General features: G+C 46.4%; 2 protein-coding genes and 1 pseudogene across 2 annotated transcripts; 2 read left to right on the top strand and 1 right to left on the bottom strand.

The window, feature by feature from the left end:
- Nucleotides 1–4,541: 4,541 nt before the first annotated feature.
- On the top strand, nt 4,542–7,523 carry LOC119310133 (DPH4 homolog). Its single transcript, XM_037585971.1, has 2 exons — nt 4,542–4,867; nt 6,710–7,523. Exon 2 carries the CDS (start codon nt 6,738–6,740, stop codon nt 7,257–7,259), a length of 522 nt encoding a protein of 173 aa, XP_037441868.1. The 5' UTR covers nt 4,542–4,867; nt 6,710–6,737; the 3' UTR covers nt 7,260–7,523.
- Nucleotides 7,524–9,372: 1,849 nt separating this feature from the next.
- On the top strand, nt 9,373–9,933 carry LOC119310134 (annotated as a pseudogene).
- Nucleotides 9,856–10,748, bottom strand: LOC119310132. Its single transcript, XM_037585970.1, has one exon. The coding sequence runs from the start codon at nt 10,670–10,672 to the stop codon at nt 9,977–9,979; it is 696 nt and encodes a 231-aa protein (XP_037441867.1). The 5' UTR covers nt 10,673–10,748; the 3' UTR covers nt 9,856–9,976.
- Nucleotides 10,749–24,648: the final 13,900 nt, after the last annotated feature.

Genomic DNA, 24,648 nt, shown 5'->3' on the forward strand with positions numbered 1-24,648 from the left:
ACAACAAGAGTGCGAGAGTGTTTCCATGTGCCCTTGTAGACCGAAAGCGGAAGCGTTAGCTTAACACGATTGATGTTGCCGAACGTCTTCTCGATTCAATTGATCAAGCACCAAACATACGGTACCTCCGATTTCTGCACACGTTCAGCTCGATGACGTCCCTCAAACTCTTGATCCAGCAGAGGGTCGAAGGAGTGGATGAGTTCCATCAACACGACAGCGTGGTGATAGTGATGGTGATGTGATCTTCGCAGGGCTTCGCCTAAGCACAACGACAATATGACCCGAGGAGTAAACGGTGGAGGGGGCACCGCACACAGCTAAGAACAATTGATGTGTCTAGAGGTGCCCCCCGCCCTCGTATATAAAGAAGGGAGAGGGGAGGAGGCCGGCCTAGGGCGCGCCCCATGGGGGGGAGTCCTACTAGGACTCCTAGTGCTAGTCGCCCCCTTCCTTCTAATGGAGGGGGAAATGGGGAAGGAAATGGCAAAGGAAAGGGAGAGGGAGAGGGAGAAGGAAAGGGGGGCCGCACCCCCTTCCCTTGTCCAATTCAGGCTCCCCATGGGGGGGGGCACCCCCTTGCGGGCTGCCTTGCCTCTCCCATATGGCCCATGTGGCCCATTACTTCCCCCGGGGGGTTCCGGTAACCCCTCGGTACTCTGATTAATTCCAGAAACACTCCGGAACCATTCAGATGTATGAATACCACCTTCCAATATATCAATCTTTACCTCTAGACCATTTCGAGACTCCTCGTCATGTCCGTGATCTCATCCGGGCTCCGAACAACCTTCGGTCACCAAAACACATAACTCATATAATACATATCATCATCGAATGTTAAGTGTGCGGACCCTATGGGTTCGAGAACTATGTAGACATGACTGAGACACCTCTCCGGTCAATAACCAATAGCGGAACCTAGATTCTCATATTGGTTCCCACATATTCTACGAAGATCTTTATCTGCCGAACCGCAATGTCAACATACGTTATTCCCTTTGTCATCAGTATGTTACTTGCATGAGATTCGATCGTTGGTATCTTCATACGTAGTTGAATCTCGTTAATGGCAAGTCTCTTTACTCGTTACGTAATGCATCATCCCGCAACTAACTCATTAGTCACATTGCTTGCAGGGCTTCGTACAATGTGCATTACCGAGAGGGCCCAAAGATACCTCTCCGATACTCGGAGTGACAAATCCTAATCTCGATCTATGCCAAACCAACAAACACCTTTGGAGATACCTGTAGAGCATATTTATAATCACCCAGTTATGTTGTGACGTTTGATAGCACACAAGGCATTCCTCCGGTGTCCGGGAGTTGCATAATCTCATAGTTGGAGGAATATGCATTTGACATGAAGAAAGCAGTAGCAGTAAAACTGAATGATCATTATGCTATGCTAACGGATGGGTCTTGTCCATCACATCATTACACTAATGATGTGATCACGTTCATCAAATGACAACTCGTGTCCATGGCTAGGAAACTTAACCATTTTTGATCAATGAGCTAGTCTAGTAGAGGAATACTAGGGACACAGTGTTTTTGTCTATGCATTCACACATGTATCAAGTTTCCGGTTAATACAATTCTAGCATGAATAATAAACATTTATCATGAATAAGGAAATATAAAATAACAACTTTATTATTGCCTCTATGGCATATTTCCTTCAGGGACACCCCGGCCCTTATAAATCGTGTTATGTCTCCTCTCACACCCGATGTGGGACTAAACCCAACAATCTCCACCTCACACATTGATCACCATGGGCCTGCTAACACTAGCGTTTCTAGCCCACCAACCATGACGTACCACCGGTGAGTCCATCGAGATTTATTCTAGGCACCTCGGCTCTGATACCAGCTGTTACACATTATGACCTAATGCGTCAACCAGGCCCAACCGAAGAGCAACGATGACTTATGAGAGGCCTTGGGCCCTATCACCCCAAAAGACTAGCATGTTAGGAGGGGACAACTCAGCCCTTATAAATCATGTTATCTCCTCCCACAACCGATGTGGGACTAAACCCACTCAATACCATGCATTATCATAGGTTTTCTCAAGCTCCCATTTGGCAACATTATCTTGCCTCTTCATTCCACTTTGTTCTTCTCCAAGATCAACCTCTCCTGATCAAACTCCATCTTCTCCTTTTGCACATCATTTAACATCTTGTACCTCTCCTCCTTCTTCACATCCTTAGCATAAAAAATGTTTCTCTAAGTGGCGGACATTTTGTTTGACGCACCTTCACAAGTTTCTCTCGTTGTCTCTGGCGCCCCCTCTTTCCCTCTCAAGTTCTAATCTTGTTTTAGACTTGATCTAGTTCTAGTTCTCTAGTTTCTCATAATAGAGAAGCCTCGGGAGGTTCTCTTCTCCCTCCTCTAATTCTCCGATAACAATTAGCTCTGGACGGCGAAGTACTGTCGGATCGTGAAGCATGTACTCTTGCAATCTGTAGATAGGTCGTGTTTTCGGTCTTCGGTTCGAGGGATCGTTCGTGAACGGTTCGAGGAACTTCATCAACGATCTACACCAACTCTTCTTCCGCTGCAAGTCAAGTTGGTAACGATCTGATCTAAACCTCTAATGCATCTTCATAGTGTTCCTGGATTGATCGTAGGCGATTTTTTTTGTTTTCTACTACGTTTCCCAACACCCCTCATATTTTTTTGACCATGACACCCTCTCATCTTGTGAAGCCGAATACATAGCGATGGCAACAACGGCGTGCCAAGCAATGTGGCTTGGAAGTCTCCTTGCTGATTTGACGAACTAGCATCCAGAACAAGTAAAGCTCAGAGTTGATAACAAATCCACCATATCTCTATGAAAAAAAAACCTTCATCATGATCGTAGCAAGCACATTGATATAAGGTACCATTACATTAGAGAATGTGTAGAAGAAGGCAAGGTGGAGGTGGATTATGTCAGCACTAAAAATCACCTCGTAGATATACTGATGAAGTCATTGGGGACTGAAGTTTCAGGAGATGCGTGAGAAGATTGGAGTTGTGGCTGTCAAGTAGTTGTATTTTGTGATTAGGAGGGTGAGTGTGAGTTACAACACATGCGATATTAGGCTAAATCAAGTTCGTCCGAGTCTGTACAGGTAGCCAAAGTATAAGGCGATTCCTGAGTCGTTTTCCATCCAATCTCTAGGAGTTAATTAGAGTCCTAAACCACATCAACTTGTAGTCTGGGTCACGTCGTGTTGGGCAAGTTAGGAGGTCATGTTGGATGCACGGTTGGTTCATTGGGCCATATATAAAAGCAAAGGAAACGAGATTGAAAAGCTGTTGGGCAACACCAAAACTATCGTCTCTGTTCTTATTTTCGTAAGCTAGCTACTTCACGTTTTGATCTGGGAACTAACAATGTGTATGAGTTGAGATCCGGCAATAACATAGCACACCTTTGTCGTTAGGGAGGACAAATCCAGAGGAGATTCAAGCTTTATGTAATATGGACTGTAATGACCATGGTTGATGAATGAAAGACTTTTACTCGGAAAAAAAGATAGAATGGTTTGGTTCTCCTAACTAGGTGTTATTTTGACCTTTAGTTTTACTAGTGGTATTTTAGAACTTTTAGTTTTTGTAGTGGTATTTTGGCTATTCTTGGAAGGGAATGAATGGAACATGGGGGTAGGTGCACCCGTCTTTCAAAAGAAATGTAATTTAAAAAATGGTCAAACAATCATGTAATTTGATGGCAACAAACTTGATAAAACGCTAGGCTCGTGCAAAATATTTGGGGACGAAATGACTTCCGTTGAAAAAATTCACCACTATATTAGTGATACTATTCCGGTGCAGATTTTTGAAACATGGGTGTAGGCGTATCAATTAAGCAATTTTTCTAAAGAAAAGTAAAATTATAAAAATGCAAAACTTTTTTGCGACAAACATAATCAAGCTCACGCTTAAAATTTCGGGACAAAATGAGCTATGTCATATTCTGAGCGAAAAAAAACAAAAGTGCAGCTACGAAAACTGTGAATGATGGTGTTTATATAGTATTGATTATGTTGTATTTTGCTCGGAATACGGGGTAAATCAGTTAGTCCCGAAACTTTAATTGTGAGTATTATGCTAGACCATGTATGTTGCCATACAGCTTCAAAACAATTTAACTAAGTTTACTATTTTTATTTTATTTTTTCAATTCGGGTACGGCTAGGCCGAGGTTCCGTTGTGTATTTTTGGTACTATTCACTCTATATTGTTCCAGATTTTTTTTTTATTCTCAGATTTTTGACAGGAGTTTTTTTATGTCAAGTAGTCATCGCTAGGTGGTCTACAGACCTGGTTGTAAATTTTTATTATCTTTGGTGTTCTTTGTACTGTTGTGATTGAAGTTGAGATTAGAAGTTTCTCAAAAAAAAAGTTTCAAAGATTATTGATTTTTTTCTGAATTGCTAAATTTTCCATGAAAATTGTTTATGGGTGGTGTATCCTGTTATTTTCCACGTCGTTTTATTCTCCTTCTCATCCTCACCCTCGACCCTCACGGCCCAAAAAAAAAGCTCACCCTCGTCCCGGGCATACCCGAGCCCTCGTAGGTTTGGCTCTCCTGCAGCCGCCGCCGCCGCCCGAGGGATCTCCTGCCACCGGAGTCCCTTCTCTCCACCGGCCAGTGGATTGGCTCCACCCTCCCTCCCAAAACCCCCGCCCCCGATCTTCCTCCTCCTCCGCGCGCTACATCGCCCCCGACGCCTGAGCTCGCCCCCGCCGTCGTCCTCCTCGCCTACGACGCCGCCGCCCCCTACCTCCTTCCTCCAACGACGCCTACCGCCCTGCTTCACTTCCGACCCCGCTGGCCCGCCCTGCTTCGCCTCCGAATCCAAGGTAGCGCCATCACCATCTTTTCCTAGTTATGCTGTTGATCCAGCGGGTTTCCCTCGAGTGAAGTTTAGAAGTTCCTGGGGTGACCTCTAATTCTTAAGGAACCGTAATAGTATGAAATATATATACTGCTTGGTATAGAACTTCGAAAGGCAGCTCAAAATTTCATCTGAAGCTTGTTCTTGATAGAAATGTTGTTTCTGAACATTCTTAAAGCTAATGGAACATACCACATTTTAGGAGTGCCTTTTCTTTCTTGATGAAAATACAAAGGTGTTTGGTTCGTGAGCAGCGGCGCAAACGTAAATGTAATGAGATTAAACCTTGTTTGGTACTATGAACTGTAATGTTAACCGATTTCAGCGAATTTCCAGCGGTGACTGACAGCGGCGCTTTTGGTGACCTCTCCTGCGCCTGTGCCTGTGCGTGCTCCAATCAGTAGGCTAGATACAGGGCTAGGACTGGGCGGACTGGCCGGTGGCCTGGCCTGTGCGGCTGGCTAGCTGCTAGTGCAGCGAGGCGCTAGATACGGACGTTACAGTGACTGGAGCGGCCCTGCCTGTGCGGGATGGCCGCCAATGTCGCCGATTTGGCTCCTGTTGTGCTTCCTTGACCTCCCGTCCCATGCGGGCATGACATCCAATCCAACCTCTCGTGCCTCCTTTCATGGCGCCACGCCTCCTACACCGTGCATCCCAGCATGCATCACCTAGGCCACTCCCGACCTCGAGGCGCCGGCCGACTCCTGCACTGCCAGTGCCACTGCTGCAGCCTTTCAGGACTGCAGGAGCCGCCCTTGCTGGTTGCGTCGTAGCCGAAGGCGGAGCCCCAACGGCTGGCGTGGTAGAAGGTGGAGGCGCCGACTGACGGCTTCGACGAGGCGACCGTGGTTGGGGGTGGCGGCTCTGGTGATGCCATGTAGCAGTCTAGGCTTCCGGTGGTCGGCGGCTCGCCGGGGGCCATCATGGTGCACCACTGGTGCAGTGGTGGCTGTGCCTTAGGCAGAGCAGACCATGAAAAACACGGCATTGTGGGAAGAGGCTTCGTGCGGGAAAGAGCCGCGGGGGGCCATCATGGTGCACCACTGGTGCAGTGGCGGCTGTGCCTTACCCAAAAAGGCTTTCGCCCCGCTTTATATTATAAAGCAAACCGCCCAAGCATCCAACATAGTTCAACAAGATCCCACAAACACACACACACAGAGGTCCACACGAGAACAAACAAGTCATAAGGGTTAATGCTGAGGGCACAGCTCAACAAGACCTAGAAACAAAACACACACTCCACACCCCACACCCCACACAGCAACCCGAGCCTAGTCAGGTTCTGGGGGAGGAGGCGGTAGCAGGGGCGCCACGCGGAGAGCCATCGAGCGAAGGTCGGCGAGTAGGGTGGTGATGGCGTCCCGGTCCTGTGGGCTGCTAAGCGGCCGCCAAAGCTGCAAGTAGGCGGAGCAGACCATGAAAAAGACAGCATTGTGGGAAGAGGCTTCGTGCGGGAAAGACACAGTTTCCGATACAGGAGATTTTGTGCGTAATCAGATTTGTACTAGGCCGGATTTGATACCTGTGTTAACAGATTACGGCTCGCGACCAAACCAAACATATTTTAAAGGTATGTGTTACGAGCGTAATGAGGTTACGTTACAAAATCCTAAAACAGACACATCCTCTGTGTTACATGGTAGGTATGTACTAAGTACTATATAGCAAGTATTATTCTGCTTCATTTAAAAAAAATTATTCTGCTTTGTCTAGCAATTGGTTTGTCATGAAGTGGTTAGGGTTAATTGCATGCTTTTCTCTGTTCCTTCGTTTCTCTGAGGACCCTTTTTTACTTGTCCAGTCTAGGGTCAGTGGCCCAGCTTCTGCAAATGCTTCAAGGCAGCAGCATTTCCAACCAGAAGACCTTATATGAAGTCCTATCTGTGCCTGAAGATGCTACATATGACGAAATACGTACAGCATACAAGTGTGCTGCTTTAAATACACATCCTGACAAAGCACAGCCGACTCTTGAGCCATTTGTGCCTACCGGCGAGCAACATGATTTTTTCGGTGTGCAAAAGGCATGGGAAACCCTACGCTACCCTAAATGTCGGGCAGAGTATGATAAACAGCTGCAATCATCCAGACAGAGCCTTGATGTCATCGCAACCGATATCGAAATCGAGGATATGATTGTTGAGAGCTCTGATGATGGTGTGGAGCTATTGTACGCCTGTAGATGCGGCGATTATTTTTCGATCACATCTTGCGAGCTTGGTGAAATGGGAATTTTGGTGAGTGAAGATGGGGAAATAGAAGCGCAGGCACCTGATTCTTTACCAACATCTATTGTTCTGGGATGTGGCTCGTGTTCTCTTAAAACACGGCTGGTTATAAATAAAACTTGATTCATCGTGCCTCTGGATGTATGTGTGTTGGTCAGCAAATACTGATTTAAACACCTTCCATCCTGCTATTTTGAAGCACCTCCGATCATCGTCGACATAGCGTGTACTGCTGGCATATCCATTCTTGTGTACCTGAGCTCCTGATGGTTGTATTGAGATGAATGATGTTTTTGAACATTGTGCTCAGCTAACCACCTTTGTCGATTCAAGTCTTTGTGGGTTGTTATCTGTACGTCTCTTTCCGTTAATTTTGCTTGTTGGCTATGACTTGATGCTCCCTCACCTGTCACTGGTTCTGATGTTCACATGTACGACAGCTGAGGTGAATGCTTGCTGCTCATTTCTTTGACTTGGATGATTATTCCTGTCAATTCCACTGACGAAACAACAACACGTTTGTTGTGCCTTTTGCTGTAAATTACTAGTATAATACTCCCTCCGTCCGGAAATACTTGTCGGAGAAATGAATAAAAATGGATGTATCTAAAACTAAAATATGTCTAGATACATTCATTCCTCCGACAAGTTTTTCCAGACAGAGGAAGTATTATACAGTACTCCCTCCGTCCGAGAATACTTGTCATCAAAATGGATAAAAACGTTCCTCCGACAAGTTTTTCCAGACAGAGAAAGTACTATACAGTACTCCCTCCGTCCGAGAATACTTGTCATCAAAATGGATAAAAACAAATGTATCTAGAACTAAAATATATCTAGATACATCCCCTTTTATTCATTTTGATGACAAGCATTTCCAGACAGAGGGAGTATATATTTGGCATTACTCTTGCTGTCGTGCCAATACTGCTAAGCATGGGCAGCATCCTACACAGAACGGTCTCGTTTTGGAGACCTGTCAGCATATGTTTATTTGTAAAACCTAACCCGCCGTTAACGGCAAGTCACTCACCCGTAACATGATTATGTGCGTGTACCCGGTCGCACTTGTCACCCGTAACAGTCTGTAGTGTACGTTGTATTTTGTCGCGTATACAGCTCGACCTGTCTCTTCACACCGACCGATTCGTTACCGCAGGAAGCTAAGCATTTCGTTTTCACGACCGCGTTCCCACCGCACCTGCACCTGCATCGGCGTGTACCTTGGGCTTTGATTCTCCCCCACGGCCCTGTCCCGAAAGCAACATCAAACCACCACCAGCAATGTTGTCTTGCATCTTCTTCTTTATTCGCCTTAATTTTTTGATCCTTTTGAAGAGAACATTTTTTTTTGCTTCCGAATCATTTCCCGCTATGATCTTGCACGACAAGATTGCCTACAAGCTTAGTGCTTTTGGTGTTTGTGGCTTCGGTGCTCCCGGCCATGTAGTCAACACGATCTTCGCTTATTTGAACCTCGCGTGGATTAAACAACAGGCTTTGTACTGGTCGCGGTTGTGCTGCTTACACTTTGACGATGATGAAACTTCCGTCCTTCTTGGGTAGAAGCACACTAACTAACACGTTTTCCCCCCGAGTAACACGACAGGATCGGAAGTGGAGCTCGGCGCCGCAAATACCAGTACACTGTCCAGCTCGAACAAGGCGGCTGTTACGTAGCCTTGAACCCAAAGGATTTGTATACAAACCCTAGGCACTAGTAGGGTGCAAACACATCGAGAGCCACCTCTGTTCCGTTCAAGTTGCGGGGCGCCTGTCATGCGCGTTCGCTTCGACCCCTACGTCACCTCAAGAAAAACCCATTCGCGCCGGCCCTGGCCACAGCGACAACAAGATCGCTCCCCCATTTATAGGCACACCAGAGATGACATGCCACATCGCGTGAGCGTTGCACGAGCAGATCGATCGATCGATCAACCGCGTGAGCAATGCCTTGCGTGGCGCACGAGTGCCATCCCAGGCTCCCCGCCGCAAATCACTGCAGGTCCCTCTCCTGCCTCGTCAGGGAGACCTACGCGCACTGCCATGCCCCCTGCCTCGGCATCCCCGCCGCCGGGTCGAGCTCCGGCGACGACGACAGCGAGGAGGACGACGGCGCCATGCTCGACACGAAACAGGTGACGGCCGAGCGTGCTCTGTTCTTGACCCATTTATGTGAGCATGGCGCATACGTGTAACCGTGGTAGTATATTGCATTCAGGTGATACTGAACGAGATGAGGAGCCGGGAGATGAGGAAGCGGTCGTCGAGGTCTAGCGTGGACTCGCCGACTCTGTCGGGCACCTTCGCGTGGTCGTTCACTGCGCTCGACCCAACAAGCTCTATCGAGAAGGTCTCGACTACTGAGGAGGAGAAGGATGCGGCGAGTGACGGTGACAACGAGAGCGAGGCGTTCTTCTCGGTGAAGAGCTTCTTCACGCGCAGCACGAGCCGGGCGGCGACCGTCGCATCATCAACGGATATGGACCTACCGGCGACGTGGGAGGGCTTACGGGACTGCAAGGGGTGGCCGTTCGGGCTGTGCCGTCGCCCCGCCGTGCCGCCGCTCGGCCGCTGGCCAGCACGCCGACCGACTCGTGGCAATGGCGCAAGCGAAGCAGTAGTAGCAGCAGCCTAGCCGTCAGGCCTGACCACAGCCCGGCTCCGGCTTACAGCTTAAAGATCACTACCAGTTAGTAATAGTTAATCGGCGCCACCATTACAGAAACAAGAACTTCCATTACCTAGAATGAAACCCCCAAACTGTTGGTATACAGACTACAAATGAAATTAGCAACAGAAGAGACAAATAAAAGGGCGTGAAAAGAACTAGAAAATCTTCAGATCAGCCGCCGCTCGGCGTCGTCGCGGCGGCCGAAGAGGAGGGCGGCGAAGCTGGCGACGGCGCAGACCGCGGCGACGGCGTTGCCCTCGCACAGCAGCACGCGGAGCGCGAGCCGCGCGATGTCGGCCGTGGCGCGGCGCGCCTCGGCGACCAGCGACCGCCGGGGCTTCCCCGCGAACGCCAGCAGCACGAGCACGGTGATCCACGTCACCAGCATGGCGGGCGCGGCGACGGCCAGCGCGGCGCCCATGGAGAGCAGGCCGAAGACGGCGCCGTACATGACGGAGGCGTAGAGCGCGGCGGGCCACGCGGCGGCCGCCCCCGCCGAGGCGGCCGCGGCGTAGTACCAGGCGCGCACGGACGCCAGCAGGCTCCAGGAGGAGGAGAGCAGCGCGGCGTAGACGGCGAGGAAGAGCGCCGCCCAGGTGCGGCGCTTGCTCATGGCCCGGAGCAGCAGGGAGGTCCAGGGGGGCCACGACGGCGGGCCCGGCTCGGCGGCCTCCTGATCCGCCATAGATGGGGCGCGGATGCTCGATTCCAAGGTGGTAATTTTGGGCCGGGGGGTTCTGCCTGCGGGCAGGCGGCGGTGCTCTGGTTTACCTTGGTTGCTTTGCTGCTCGGTGAAGGCACGGCAGGGATGGCAGGGATGCCCGAATGCCGAATCGACTCTTGCTTTCCGAAAGGGGCTCATCCCCTTTGTCCCGTTTTTTTATTTCATTCCAGATTAGACTAGACTAGACTAGAGAGTGGAAAGTGCTGGGAGTTGGGCTGATTCAGGCCAGCTCGACGTGCATCGGGCCGCGTCGGCGTCGGGCTAAGGCCAGCTGGTCCGGCACCCGTTTGGCCTGTCGGACTATACCTGGCCATGGGCAGCATGGCCCGGACGGCCCGACCTTGCCCACGGGTCGGGCCTGGGCCTAGTTTTTGAACTTCATGGTCGGGCCAGGCCAGGCTTTGGCTTGTCGTATTTGCAATTTAAGGATGAGGCACGTGCCGAGGCTAGACGGGCTTTTTGACTGATGGGCTGAGCTTGGGCCTGAAAACTAGGCCCAATGGTCGGGCCAAGCCCGGGCCTAAGTTTTCTGCTTCGGGCTTTGTTAGGCCCGGCCCGGCCCGAGTTTTGCCCGGGTATATGTCACACAACCACACGTCCACACATCTCAAACAATAACTCTACACCGAAATTTGCTTATGGACTCTCTCCCTAGCCAATCTCCCACTAGTCCGCCCCTTGAATCTTAGGGGTGGGCCCCCTTCCTCCCCAACTAAGTGTTGCCATCTCATTTCGTGACCATGATCCTATATGATTTGTCCTTAGATGTAGCAAATCTCCGTCTGAAATGTGGATTCTTAAATTCTTACTACAATCCTTACACGTGGATCATAGAGCATAAATTTGATGGTTCAACACAAAGAAAAAAAATCACAGTTTAACAATCCAGACATGCCAAAATAAAATTTAAGTCCAAGCATGAAGGGTCACTTGCTGCTGGACGCAATCCATGTCGCCTGCTCCACGACCATCCTTGCCTCTTGCTCTGCCTGCACCCTTGCCGTCTCCTCTACCTGCATCCTTGCATCCACTTCCGTTGCTACCATGGACGGGGTTCGGGGCCGGGCGCAGCGAGGGTGAACACTGCTCCTCGAGGCCCACAATTGCTCCCTACGACACCGCTTCTCTCTCCCATTGCCTCCATAGCCGGTTCCTACGCGCAATGTTCTCCGGCTTGCATGCCGAAGCCGAGGATGGGACAGCCACGAACGACGTTGAAGCTACCTCTGTGGCGGCGGTATGAGACGGGCTAATCGACATCTAGGGTGAAAGATCGTGGATGTTGCCTAGGAGGGGGGGTGAATAGACACTTTTAAAATAATTACGATTTAGGCTTGAACAAATGCAGAATAAACCTAGCGGTTAATTTATCAAGCACAAAACCTACAACAACTAGGCTCACTTATGTGCACCAACAACTTATGCTAAGCAAGATAAACAACTATGTGATAGCAAGATATATAACATGAAACACTATGGCTATCACAAAGTAAAGTGCATAAGTAAAGGGCTCGGGTAAGAGATAGCCAAGGCACGCGGAGACGACGATGTATCCCGAAGTTCACACCCTTGCGGATGCTAATCTCCATTTGGAGCGGTGTGGAGGCACAATGCTCCCCAAGAAGCCACTAGGGCCACCGTAATCTCCTCACGCCCTTGCACAATACAAGATGACGTGATTCCACTAAGGGACCCTTAAGTGAAGTCACCGAACCCGTACAAATGGCAACCCTTGGGGGCAGTCACCGGTACCCATCAAATTGCTCGGGGCGATCTCCACAACCTAATTAGAGACCCCAACGCTTGCCTGGAGCTTTATACCACAATGATTGAGCTCCAAACACCACCAACCGTCTAGGGCGCCCAAGCACCCAAGAGGAACAATCTCAAGGGTACCAAAAGCACCCAAGAGTAATAAGCTTCTCAACTTGTAACTTCCACATATCACCGTAGAGAACTCAAACCGATGCACCAAATGCAATGGCAAGGGCACACGGAGTGCCCAAGTCCTTCTCTCCCAAATCCCACCAAAGCAAATAATGCTAGGGAGGAAAATTAGAGGAAGAAGAATAAAGAGAACACCAAGAACTCCAAGATCTAGATCCAAGGGGTTCCCCTCACATAGAGGAGAAAGTGATTGGTGGAAATGTGGATCTAGATCTCCTCTCTCCTTTCCCCCCAAAACTAGCAAGAGTCCATGGAGGGATTGAGAGATAGCAAGCTCGAAGAAGGTCAACAATGGGGGAAGAACACGAGCTCAAAGGATAAGGTTCATTAGGGAAGAAGACCCCCTTTTAAAGGTGGGGAAAAATCCAGCCGTTATGCTCACAGCCCGCACAGAGTGGTACTACCGCTCATGGGAGCGGTACTACCGCTAGGGCGGTGGAAGCCCTTTGAAAAACAACAACGAGGAGGCAAAAGGCCAGTAGAACCACCGGAGCGGTACTATCGCTCATCCTCACGGTACTACCGCTAGGGGTAGCGGTACTACCGCTAAGGGTAGCAGTACTAGTGATTGCGAGCGGTACCAAAAAAAATACATCTGTTCCTACCACAGCTGGACTTAACACGAGATTTTGGTCCGGAGCGGAAGTAGCCACGGTAGTACCGCTCTGGAGCGGTAGTAAAAAAATTGGGCCATTTGCATTTTTGTCCCTAACTCGAACTACCTAATCAGATATACCCCTAATTCCAAAGCCTTCTCAAAAATGCCCCTCCGCCGTCATGTGCCCTTATAGAAATGCCCCTCCGAGCCGTTTTCGTCCAGTCAAGGCTGTTTGACCGGTAACGTGCCGTTTCTTTGACATTTTTGCCCTCCTTCCTTACATCTAGGCCCAACTAACCGGTTCACTCTCTCTCCCCTCTTTTTTCTTCCTCGCGACGACAGGAGCATTTTTGAGCAAGCACTGGATCCGGCGTTTCCGCACTCGAAGAGAGAGGGGCAGGTCAGGCACGTCATGGTGAGCGATGGGTACGTCGGGCACGGTGGGCATGTCTTCTATGAGCTCATCGGCGGCCGCCAATGTAAGTCTTAGTGTCGATTTAGGGGATATTGCAGAATTAGGGTTCATCAATTTGGGTTTTTTGCTTATAGGTTGATGGTGTAGGGATAGTTCAGTTGCAATCGGAGTTTTACATCGCCGATCTGACATTCTGTGGCCTTGAGGTTCGGTCGACGCGGCGGTGCTGAGGGAGTCCCGGATTAAGGGGTCCTCGGACAGCCGGACTATTGATGTGGGCCGGACTGTTGGGCTATGAAGATACAAGACCGAAGATTCTCTCCCATGTCCGGATGGGACTCTCCTTGGCGTGAAAGGCAAGCTTGGCGATCGAATAGGTAGATTTCTTTCTCTGTAACTGACTTTGTACAACCCTAGTCCCCTCCGGTGCCTATATAAAGTGGAGGGTTTAGTCCGTAGAGGCATAGACATACTCAATCATAATCCTCATAGGCTAGACTTCTAGGGTTTAGCCATTACGATCTCATGGTAGATCAACTCTTGTAATACTCATATCATCAAGATCAATATATCAAGAAGTAGGGTATTACCTCAATAGAGAGGTCCCGAACCTGGGTAAACATCGTGTCCCCCGCCGACTGTTACCATCGACCTTAGACACACAGCTCGGGACCCCCTACCCGAGATCCGCCGGTTTTGACACCGACAGGTGCCCTGGCCACATGCTTATTCCTTCTTGTCGCGTCGCCTGGGGAGGAGCAAGCTTCGACAGAAGGTTTCTCGGCTGTCTTCTTGATGTAAGTCTTTGGCTTTTGTAAGCTTGACTCGATTCAACTCTTTCTCCTCTTTCTAATTTGATCATTGATTTTGCAGCTTCCTGATGAATGTGACTGGGTTGTCTGGATTGACCTGCCACCGACCGAACGTGTTGCTCGTGCATTTGAGGAGCTTCATGCAGGATTGGAGAAGAGTTGGCTAAAAGCTCATTATTTAGAGAGGAGGGTGATGTATCTAACCGAGAAGTACAAGAAACTAAAGCTGAAGATGAAGAAGAGGAACGAGCTTATGCAAGCCTGGGGATTCATCATAGTTCTTGGTATTAGCATGTTGGCCACATTTGTTTCTGGGTGGTCTAATGATCCATACTAAATGGATTTCTGTTTGTAGTGTATGCTTTGATGGAGCTTAGTTTGGGAATGTATTATCCCAAAACAATGCTATGATTTGGGAATGCTGTGATGTTTCTATTTGGAAATGAATCAAGAATCTTGCTTGGCATTTTGAAAGTAGCAGCTCAAATGAAAGTAGCAGTTGACCAAATGATCTGTTGTGACAAAATAGCAGCTCACAAAATATTTGAAAGTAGCAGCTCACAAGATAGTAGCTCACAAAATAGCATAAATTCATAATAGTTCACAGAGTAGTAGCTCATAATCAGCATTGCACATTCAAGATAGCAGCTCACAAGTTCACCATTACATAAGTTCATAATTTCAGCATCACACACTTAAGATAACAACTAACAAGTTCACAAATAGTTCTTAAACAACAAAAACAACACACTTAACATAGCAGCTAACAAGTTCACAGATCTTTCATCTTCTTGCTCCTCGTGTTGCAAGCAGGGTTAGTTAAGATCCTTGAACTCCTCCTTGTGGTGACAGTTTTGCTCACTTCTTTGCTTAGCTGGTTGCTTCCACTTACAGATCCTACTGTAGGATCTGATGCATACTTGAGCCTCTTCTTGGCTGGTGACATCCCTCTTTCAGCTGCCTTTTTGTAGTTCTTTCTTGGGATACAATTGAAATGAGAACATTAAATGAAGCAAAAAAGGAAATGGGAACACTAAATGATGCAAATTTTGAAATCAGAACATTTGTAGCAATTGCACCTTACAGCCGATGACACTGTTGGTGCATCTGTACCAATTGCAGCATCAGGTTCAACCTCTGTAGCAATTGCAGCATCAGGTTCAACCTCTGTAGCATTTCAGCATCAGTTTCCACCTCTGTAGCATTTTCAACATCAGTTTGAGCATCTAAATGATCATCTGTTGCATTTTCAGCTCCCTAGTGCTCTTCTTCCCCAAAGGCTGGGTCAATGGGTTCCTTGCAGTGAGTGGCACGATGTCCAAGCCTTCCACACCTGCCACATTTCTTTCTCCTTCCTCCAAGTCCTTTTCCCTTAGATTTTGCCCTAATTCTTGTCTTCCTAGGTCTACCAGGGGCCCTGTTTTGCAATGGAGCAGACAATCTAAACCTAGGGTCCACCACATCCTAGTGTTGTTTGCCCTCCATTGCAGGCAAATTTTCAGCATAAGTAGCATTGAACCTAGCAACAGAAAAGTACTCATGTACATACTGATCAATCTCACTTACTGGGCCTCTCGTTGAAGTAATAAAATACAAAACATGTATGCAAGGCTGTCCAGTTAACTGCCACTTTCTACAACTGCAAGTCCTAGTTTCCAAATTTACTGGATATCTCCACTCTCTCTTTTCCTTGTCAACTGATGTGATCTCTTACTCATATGTGCTTCTCTTCACTATCTCCATATCAAGGTCATTAGATTTTGCATGAAGCATTTTCATGACTTTGGGGATTATGATGTGGCCAATGAATGTAGCTGCTGCTATCTGCTGTCTAAGATCAAACTTTTCCATTATAAACTGTCTTATTTTGTGTAGCAAGTCCACAATGTGTACACCCTTCCATTTTCTAATCTTTGAATTAAAGGACTCAACTAGATTGTTATTAACAAAATCTATTTTGCACACTTCATTGAATAGTGACCTTGCCCATAGCTTGGTGTGATGCTCCTCTAAGTACTTTTTCACACCAGTCTTACTGTGCAACTACCTAAGATGGTAGTTGTGTTTCTTTATGTTGTATGTCAATGAGCAGTGCCATAAATTTTCATCAAAGAATTTTCCTCTAAACTTTTTTGTGAAATTTGCAGCCAAATGCCTCATGCATTCTCTGTGCTACACACCCGGGAACACAGCTTCCACTGCAGTCTCCGGGCCTTTGCATGCATCAGTGTGGATAACAAGACCTGGTAGGTGTCCTATAAGCTCTCTTAAATTCTGGAAAAACCAAGTCCAACTCTATATTTTCACCCTCTACAACTCCATATGCAACTGGGGAGATCCAGTTGCAAGCATCCACAGCACATGCACTAACTAGTTGCCCTCTAAATCTTACATTTAATGAAGTGGCATCTACTGCAAGATAAGGCCTACAACCATTCAAAAAACCTTGCCAACATGCTTTGCAAGAAACAAATACTCTTCTAAAGCACTCTTTCTGTCTACTCTTCCCATTCAGCTTGTATTGTACAGTGTGTTTATCAATGCTAACTACACTGCCAGGAGATGCTTTCTCCACTTCTGCCTTGAAGGTATACAATAACTGGAAAGAGTCAACCCACTTACCATAGATATTGTCAAGTGTCGTTTGCTTCCCATAGAATACTCTCATATATGGAACTACCAGGCCATACTTATTCTTCAATTTTTTCTACAATTCTGTTGGTCCCACTTCTGAATCCTCTACAATCCAGGTCTTCACAGCATCAGCAACCCATCTAATTTTAGCCGACCTCAATCTTTTCCTCCCGTTCACACTGGGACATGTATGAGCAGCTTTGTTCACTTTAACCTGCATTCATGATAGTTCAGACACATGTCAGAACCTATGTGCTGCAACAAACAAACAAAATATAGTATCAATGCTGCTAACTATAAATGCACTGTTAGTTGCTATATTTAATACCTCAAACAGTATGCTATGTCTCATTAAGGAGGCATGCATCCTCCATTGACACCTCTTATAAACACAATGTACTGTCAACCTAGTACTGTCACATTTATCTATCACAAATTCACTTTGAGTCTTTATTGAGAAGGTTGCAAGAGCATTTCTACTGTCTAAAGCACTGGAAAATATTGTTCCCTCTTTCAAAGAAGGATCATCTCTTCACATCTGGTCTTTCCTCATTAGATGTTTCAGAGTATCCCATGTCCCTGTCCTCCTCTTTCTCATCTTCACCTGCCTCACCAAACATGCCTTCAGGGGGTGGAACATAATCTCCCCCCTCATCATCTTTCTCCTTGCCCTTCTTCCTTGTTACAAACTGTGGAAACAACCTTTCATCCTCGTCATCACTTGGCCAATCATCTGGTAGTCCCTCTTCAATGTAGGGGTCACCTGAATCTTTACTATGAGAGGGACCTGCATGCCTAGGAACTTCTACAGTAGGTGTTCCTGGTGCCTGCATGGAACTGCTGCCTCCACTATGAGTTGTTGTTTTTCTGCCCCTTGATTGGCTAGTTCTACCTTTACCTCTAGACCTAGACTGAGATATTGTTCCTCTGCTCTCTGGCTCTCCTCTCTTCCTTTGTATGACATTGATTTCTAGTTTAGCAGGGAAAGAATCATGTATTGCAAACATGATACCAAGCTCATCATCAGACTGGACAGGGACCCATGTTGATTTGTCAATGTCCCAGTATCTGAATTCCACTGCATCATATAGACCCCATGGATATTGAGCACATATGGCAGATCTAAACTGATTAAAAGTCCATTGACTGTCAGCAACAAAAGGAAAAGAGAATCCTGTATTGGATGCTTTTGTGCCAGCACTAGCTAGAAGTGTGGTTTCCATTCTACAATCCATCCCGACTGCTCTATCGGGGTCCATCCTATGATGACCATGGAAAACAGAGACAGATCCCAACGCCATGAGCACTATGAACTAGGTCAACAAATTAAAATACAAGAACAAATCAAACTACAAACGGCATGAGACTGCACCAGATTAGAAGAGAAACTTACCCCGCTGAAGCTTTCTTCTGTGGCTGCGGTGTGCTCCCTCGTTAGCCGCCGGCACCGCCGCAACTGTTGTCCCTATCCATCCCGTCACCTGTGTCTCCTTCACGCCGTAGCATAGTGTGACACGGATTCAAATCTGAATCTCCACCGTGGCCGCCATCAGTAGATCAAGCCTTAGGAGTTGGGATCGAGCGAGCTAGGGTTAGGGTTACGGCAGGAGGCGATTTGGGAAAAAAGAGCGTGCGGCTCGGGCAAGAGAATGAGAGGGTGAGAGAGTGAACCGGTGACCTGGGCCCAGGCGTATGGATGAAGGGGCAAAAATGTCAAAGAAACGACTGCTTACCAGTCAAACAGCCTTGACTGGACGGAAACGGCATAGAAGGGGCATTTTTGAGCAGGCTTTTGAGTTAGGGGCAAATGTGAGTAGTGGGTTCGAGTTAGGGATACAGATGTAAAAGACCCCAAAAAATTACATCCCCTCCAAGCGGTAGTAGCCGCGGTAGTACCGTTGCAGCCTTTGAAGGGCACGAAAACTACCACAACTTCTACAACCAGACTCCAAATTCAACGGAACCAGGTTTGTTGGAAAGCTAATGACATGGGCTAACACAATCTTGATAGAAATAACAATAAGAATAAAATGAGAAAAGGCCCATAAGAAAATGGTGAGAGCCCTTCCTCAAAAAAGACCGGTAAAACCTCCAACACCGAAAACGCAATAGAAGAAGCATATGAAATCCGTTTTCGATGTACTAGAGCTTGTCACAAAGATAATCACAAGCTCTAAAACCTCAAAAAGAGAAAATACAAATAATAATCAAGAAATATGATGCAAGGATGCAGTGGTTTGAGCTCTCGATGAACGATATGATCAAGCTACTCACTTAAGAGCCCCCCTTGATAGTACGTCTATCGATCCTATAACCCGGTCTCCAAACTATCACCATGAGACCGGTAAAATAGAAAACCTATCAAGGGCAAACCTTTGCCTTGAATGAAGTCCACTTGAGCTAGATGATGATGATCTTGACTCCCTCAAGTTGGACCACCTTTCATGATTGCGTTGGCTCGATGAAGGCTAGTTGATTGCTCCCCCATACTCCACTATGGGTGAGTCACTCTTCGGCACTGTCACCACAATGGACGGCAAGCTACAAGCATGATTTCTTTGTGATGCTCCACTTGAGCTTGCACAACATAACCTTGATTTGATGTCATCCTCCATGGGTTGTATGTGATCTTCCTCTTGACGCAAGCCCATGGAAGCAAACCTAACCCCACATAGAACTCTCACAAAGACCATGGGTTAGTACACAAAGCGCAATGGACAATGCTTACCAAACTGTGAGATCACTTGATCCCACTCGATGTATCTTCTACGCTTTGTGTGAAATCTTCTCTCTTCATAAAGACGATGTCTTGAAGATACACATGAATGTTCACACAATATTCTTCTTCAAGACATGCTAGCAGTTAGCTCAACACTCACTAGACCAATATTTGGATAGATCCTTGGATACCACTTTGGTCAACACATAAACTCCTTGAAACCAACAAATGGACTTCAAGAAAAGCCTATGGACAAATCCTACGAATATAAATCAACGCAACCATTAGTCCATAGAGATTGTCATCAATTACCAAAACCAAACATGGGGGCACCGCATGTTCTTTCAATCTCTCCCATTTTGGTAATTGATGACAATCACTTTCAAGAGAGTTTATATAATGAATTAAGCTTCACCATGCAAAGCAACAACTAATAATGCATGGGCATGAGATGCAAAAGCTTAGGAACAAAACCAAAGTAAGAGGAAATAACTCTCTAAACTTCTCCATAAAACTCTCTGAAACTTCTCCCCCATTAGCATTGATTGCCAAAATGGGCGAAAAGCTCAGAAGGCCAATATAAAATGTGTTCCTCCATAAGTTGTGTATTTCTCAGAAGGAGTGGAATGAAATACACATATCCAAGGATAAAACTTGGAGGAAGATAAACTATATTGAGGATCCAAAGATTGCTAGAGGATGATATGCCACAAAGACATATAAAAGAGAGAAACAAGCAACAAAGCAATCAAAAGATACCGATTGAAACAAGCACTCAAAAGATACCAATTGAACCAACTAAACCAGAGATCCTACAAGCCACAAGAACGAAAGATATTATGATAAGAGCAAAGAAGTGTTCTATAGAAACTAGAGAAGCTCCAATGATTTGTGCATTATTTAGTTTTGTATTTGAATACAACGAGCACAAAATAGGATCGTCACTCCCCCAAAATGAATAGAACCTCACGCAAGTGCAAGAGAGAAAAATAAGAAACTAAGCCTAACACTTGCAACAAGCACAAGGTTGAGAGAGCAATGGAGTGTTCTAAATATGCTAGTGAAGCTCCCCATGATTTGTGCACTACTTCGAATATTTGCATTAGGATACCAAGTGCACAAAATAGGATCATCACCCCCAAAGTCAGTAGAAACTCATAACAAGTGCAAGAGGGCTAAAAAATATACAAGGCATAGCTCTTGCAACAAGCACAAGGTTGAGCAACATGTAAAAGAGGCAAATTACGAGTGGGCTCAACCAAAAAGATGTATGTGAGACATGGAAAAGCACTTGATAATACTCATATATGGATGAGCATTAAGCATCAACATAGTCTTAAAGAATGAGATACAAGGTGCAAGACATGTCCTTCACACACACACACAACATGCAAATGGGTTCACAAGATTACTAAAAAGTAAATTAAGAAACGATGCTTGTGACCAAAGGAAATATGCCCTAGAGGCAATAATAAAGTTGTTATTTTATATTTCCTTATTCATGATAAATGTTTATTATTCATGCTAGAATTGTATTAACCGGAAACTTGATACATATGTGGATACATAGAGAAAACACTGTGTCCCTAGTAAGCCTCTACTAGACTAGCTCGTTAATCAAAGATGGTTAAGTTTCCTAACCATAGACATGCGTTGTCATTTGATGAACAAGATCACATCATTAGATAATGATGTGATGGACAAGACCCATCCGTTAGCTTAGCATAATGATCGTTCAGTTTTATTGCTATTCCTTTCTTCATGTCAAATACACATTCCTATGACTATGAGATTATGCAACTCCTGGATACCGGAGGAATGCCTTATGTGCTATCAAATGTCACAACGTAACTGGGTGGTTATAGAGATGCTCTACAGGTATCTCCGAAGGTGTTTGTTGGGTTGGCATAGATCGAGATTAGGATTTGTCACTCCGAGTATCAGAGAGGTATCTCTGGGCCCTCTCGGTAATACACATCATAAAAAGCCTTGCAAGCGAAGTGACTAATGAGTTAGTTGCATGATGATGTATTACGGAACAAGTAAAGAGACTTGCTAGTAACGAGATTGAACTAGGTATGAAGATACCGACCATCAAATCTCGGGCAAGTAACATAACGATAGACAAAGGGAATTATGTATGTTGTCATAAGGTTCAACCGATAAAGATCTTCATAGAATATGTAGGAGCCAATATGGGCATCCAGGTCCCGCTATTGGTTATTGACCGCAGAGGTGTCTCGGTCATGTATACATAGTTCTCGAACCCGTAGGGTCCGCACACTTAACGTTTGTTGACGATATAGTATTATATGAGTTATGTATGTTGGTGAACGAATGTTGTTCGGAGTCCTGGATGATGTCACAAACATGACGAGAAGCTCCGGAATGGTCCGGAGGTAAAGATTCACATATTGGATGATATGGTTAGGCCAAGGGGTCAGGTCCACGGGGCTATAGGTCGGTGCAAAAGAAAGTTTTGCGGAGGTCAGAGGCCAAACGCTGGAGACCCTGGCGTCTAGACCTGGGCCAGACGCCGAGGCCCATGGCATCTGGGACAGACGCCAAGGATTGTGGCGTTTGGTCCTGGATTCCGAGTGGGACTATTGCCTTTCGGGCAAAACCGACTTTAGGAGGCTTTTCCTCCAAGTTTAGACCCCAGGGCTTAACATATAAATAGAGGGGCAGGGCTAGCACCAAAGACACATCAAGAATCACCAAGCCGTGTGCCGACAACTCCGTCCCCTCTAGTTTATCCTCCATCATAGTTTACATAGTGCTTAGGCGAAGCCCTGCGGAGATTGTTCTTCACCAACACCATCGCCATGCCATCGTGCTACCGGAACTCATCCACTACTTCGCCCGTCTTGCTGGATCAACAAGGCGAGGACATCATCGAGCTGAACATAGAGGTGCCGTAAGTTTGGTACTTGACAGGGACGGATCGCGAAGGTGTACGACTACATCAACCGCGTTGTGAAACGCTTCCACTTACGGTCTACGAGGGTACATAAACACACTCTCCCTCTCGTTGCTATGCATCTCCTAGATAGATCTTGCATGAGCGTAGGAATTATTTTGAAATTGCATGCTACGTTACCCAACAATGACAAGCCATGGTGAAGATAGAAAAAGAAAGCCTCATCAAGACGAGGGATACCAATTAAAATGGCAAAGTCCTCATCAAGACAAGCAGGAGGAGAATGATCTTTACCACAAAAGAGTGCATCAAGATGCAACGATATAAGACCAGCACTAAAGATAAATCCTTTCATGAAACCACCAAGGAAGAAGGTGGACGTGAAAGAATAAGGATATCAACTAAAGATGTAACCTTTCTCAAGTGTATAATATTCTAGGTAGATCAAAATCATGATGATATCAACCCACAAAGAAGGATCTAGACACAAAATAGTTAAAAAAGGAAAGAACATGATATCCATAAGGAAGTCATAAATATACCAATAAGACATTTGCTTGAAAGCATAGCACATGCCTAGATATGATCTTATTGTATATAAATGAAGTCCTACCACACATTCATCAAAGACATCACAACTAGCAAAAAGATATCATCGTTGGGATGCTTTGAAAAAGGAAACAAGTGTCACAAGATATGAAATGAATATCATGCCAAGATGCAACCTACACAAGGTTGAATGCAAGAGAGGAATGCATGAATACATACTTGTTACCGAGATAGCATTGGAAGGATGTAGAAGATACCAATTTAAGATATTAGATAATATTTCATTGAACATCCTAGCTTGACTCCAATATACACGTGGTGACACCACCTTCCTTGTGAGTGAGCCGAGCATCCAATGCATCTCCAATTGTTCCTAGAACAACAACACAAACAAAATGGTACCCAAACTCATTGGGACCAAAGAGTTAGAAACACCAATACATAGGACAAACTCCACATAAATATGTGCACATAGATATGAAAATAATATCATGCACATCTCATCCAGTTTGAGACTTGGTGGAGTTTCCCTATATATGGGGTCAAAGAAAGAAAGCATGCCAAAGAAAATACATGAAGTAAACTGAATAGTATCCAGTATGCTAGAACAGATGAGCAAAACTGAAGAAAAATCCTTTTGTTGCAAACAAACCATGCATCTCAAACAATTCTTGATACAAAACTGAAGAAAAATCCTATCATCAAACCTGATAGATTCAGAAGGACACATTTAGCACTCTTTGCCTCTTTTACAATTACACACTAGGAGAACAGAAGGAGAGCCAGGAAGGGGAAGAATGAGAGGGAATAAAAGATGGGAGGAGGGGGTCTAGCGAATATGGGATGAGGGGGTCCGACGACCGGATCAGGGGTAGAGGAGGAGGACCAGCAACCAGATCAGGGGTAGAGGAGGAGCGGCGGCCGCCGGTCAGGCCGGGTCATGGCACCATGGGAGAAGGAGGTGGGCTGGCAGAGGAGATGCGCCGGCCATGGGAGGAGGGGGAGAGGCTACGGTGGCGGGGAAGAGGGTGCCGGAGTGGGGGAGGAGGAGAAGGGCCGGCAAGGGGAGGTCTCTGGCTACCTGATCGTCTTTGTCGTATGGCATCCTAGGCGCCGCCTCCTCTGTTTTCCAGGTCAGGTCACTGGTGAGCGGGGGAAATAACGCAACGAATCGTTTTGTTTTGCGCGAGCGTTAGTTTTAGACCAAATCGGAGCGAGACAACTCGGAAACCTGGGAGGCCTCTACGCGTGTAGTCGGTTTCATGCCTGTATTCGATCTGTTTCAATTTACTTCCCAAACACCTGAATTGGTCAAATTTCAATACCAAATCCATCTCGAGGCCCCAATACAGATATCCAAATGGGGTGTTTGAGAAAATGATGGAAACAAGAACAAGGGATTAAGAGGAGGAGGAGGAAGACAAAAGAAAAAGAACAAAAATGGAAGAAAAAGACCACAGAGGCATTGCACTTGGATGCCTATCCCTTAAGAAAAGTGAAGAAATAGATGGGAAACTTTA

Source organism: Triticum dicoccoides, chromosome 5B (assembly GCF_002162155.2).
Source record: "Triticum dicoccoides isolate Atlit2015 ecotype Zavitan chromosome 5B, WEW_v2.0, whole genome shotgun sequence".
Classification (NCBI taxonomy): domain Eukaryota; kingdom Viridiplantae; phylum Streptophyta; class Magnoliopsida; order Poales; family Poaceae; genus Triticum; species Triticum dicoccoides.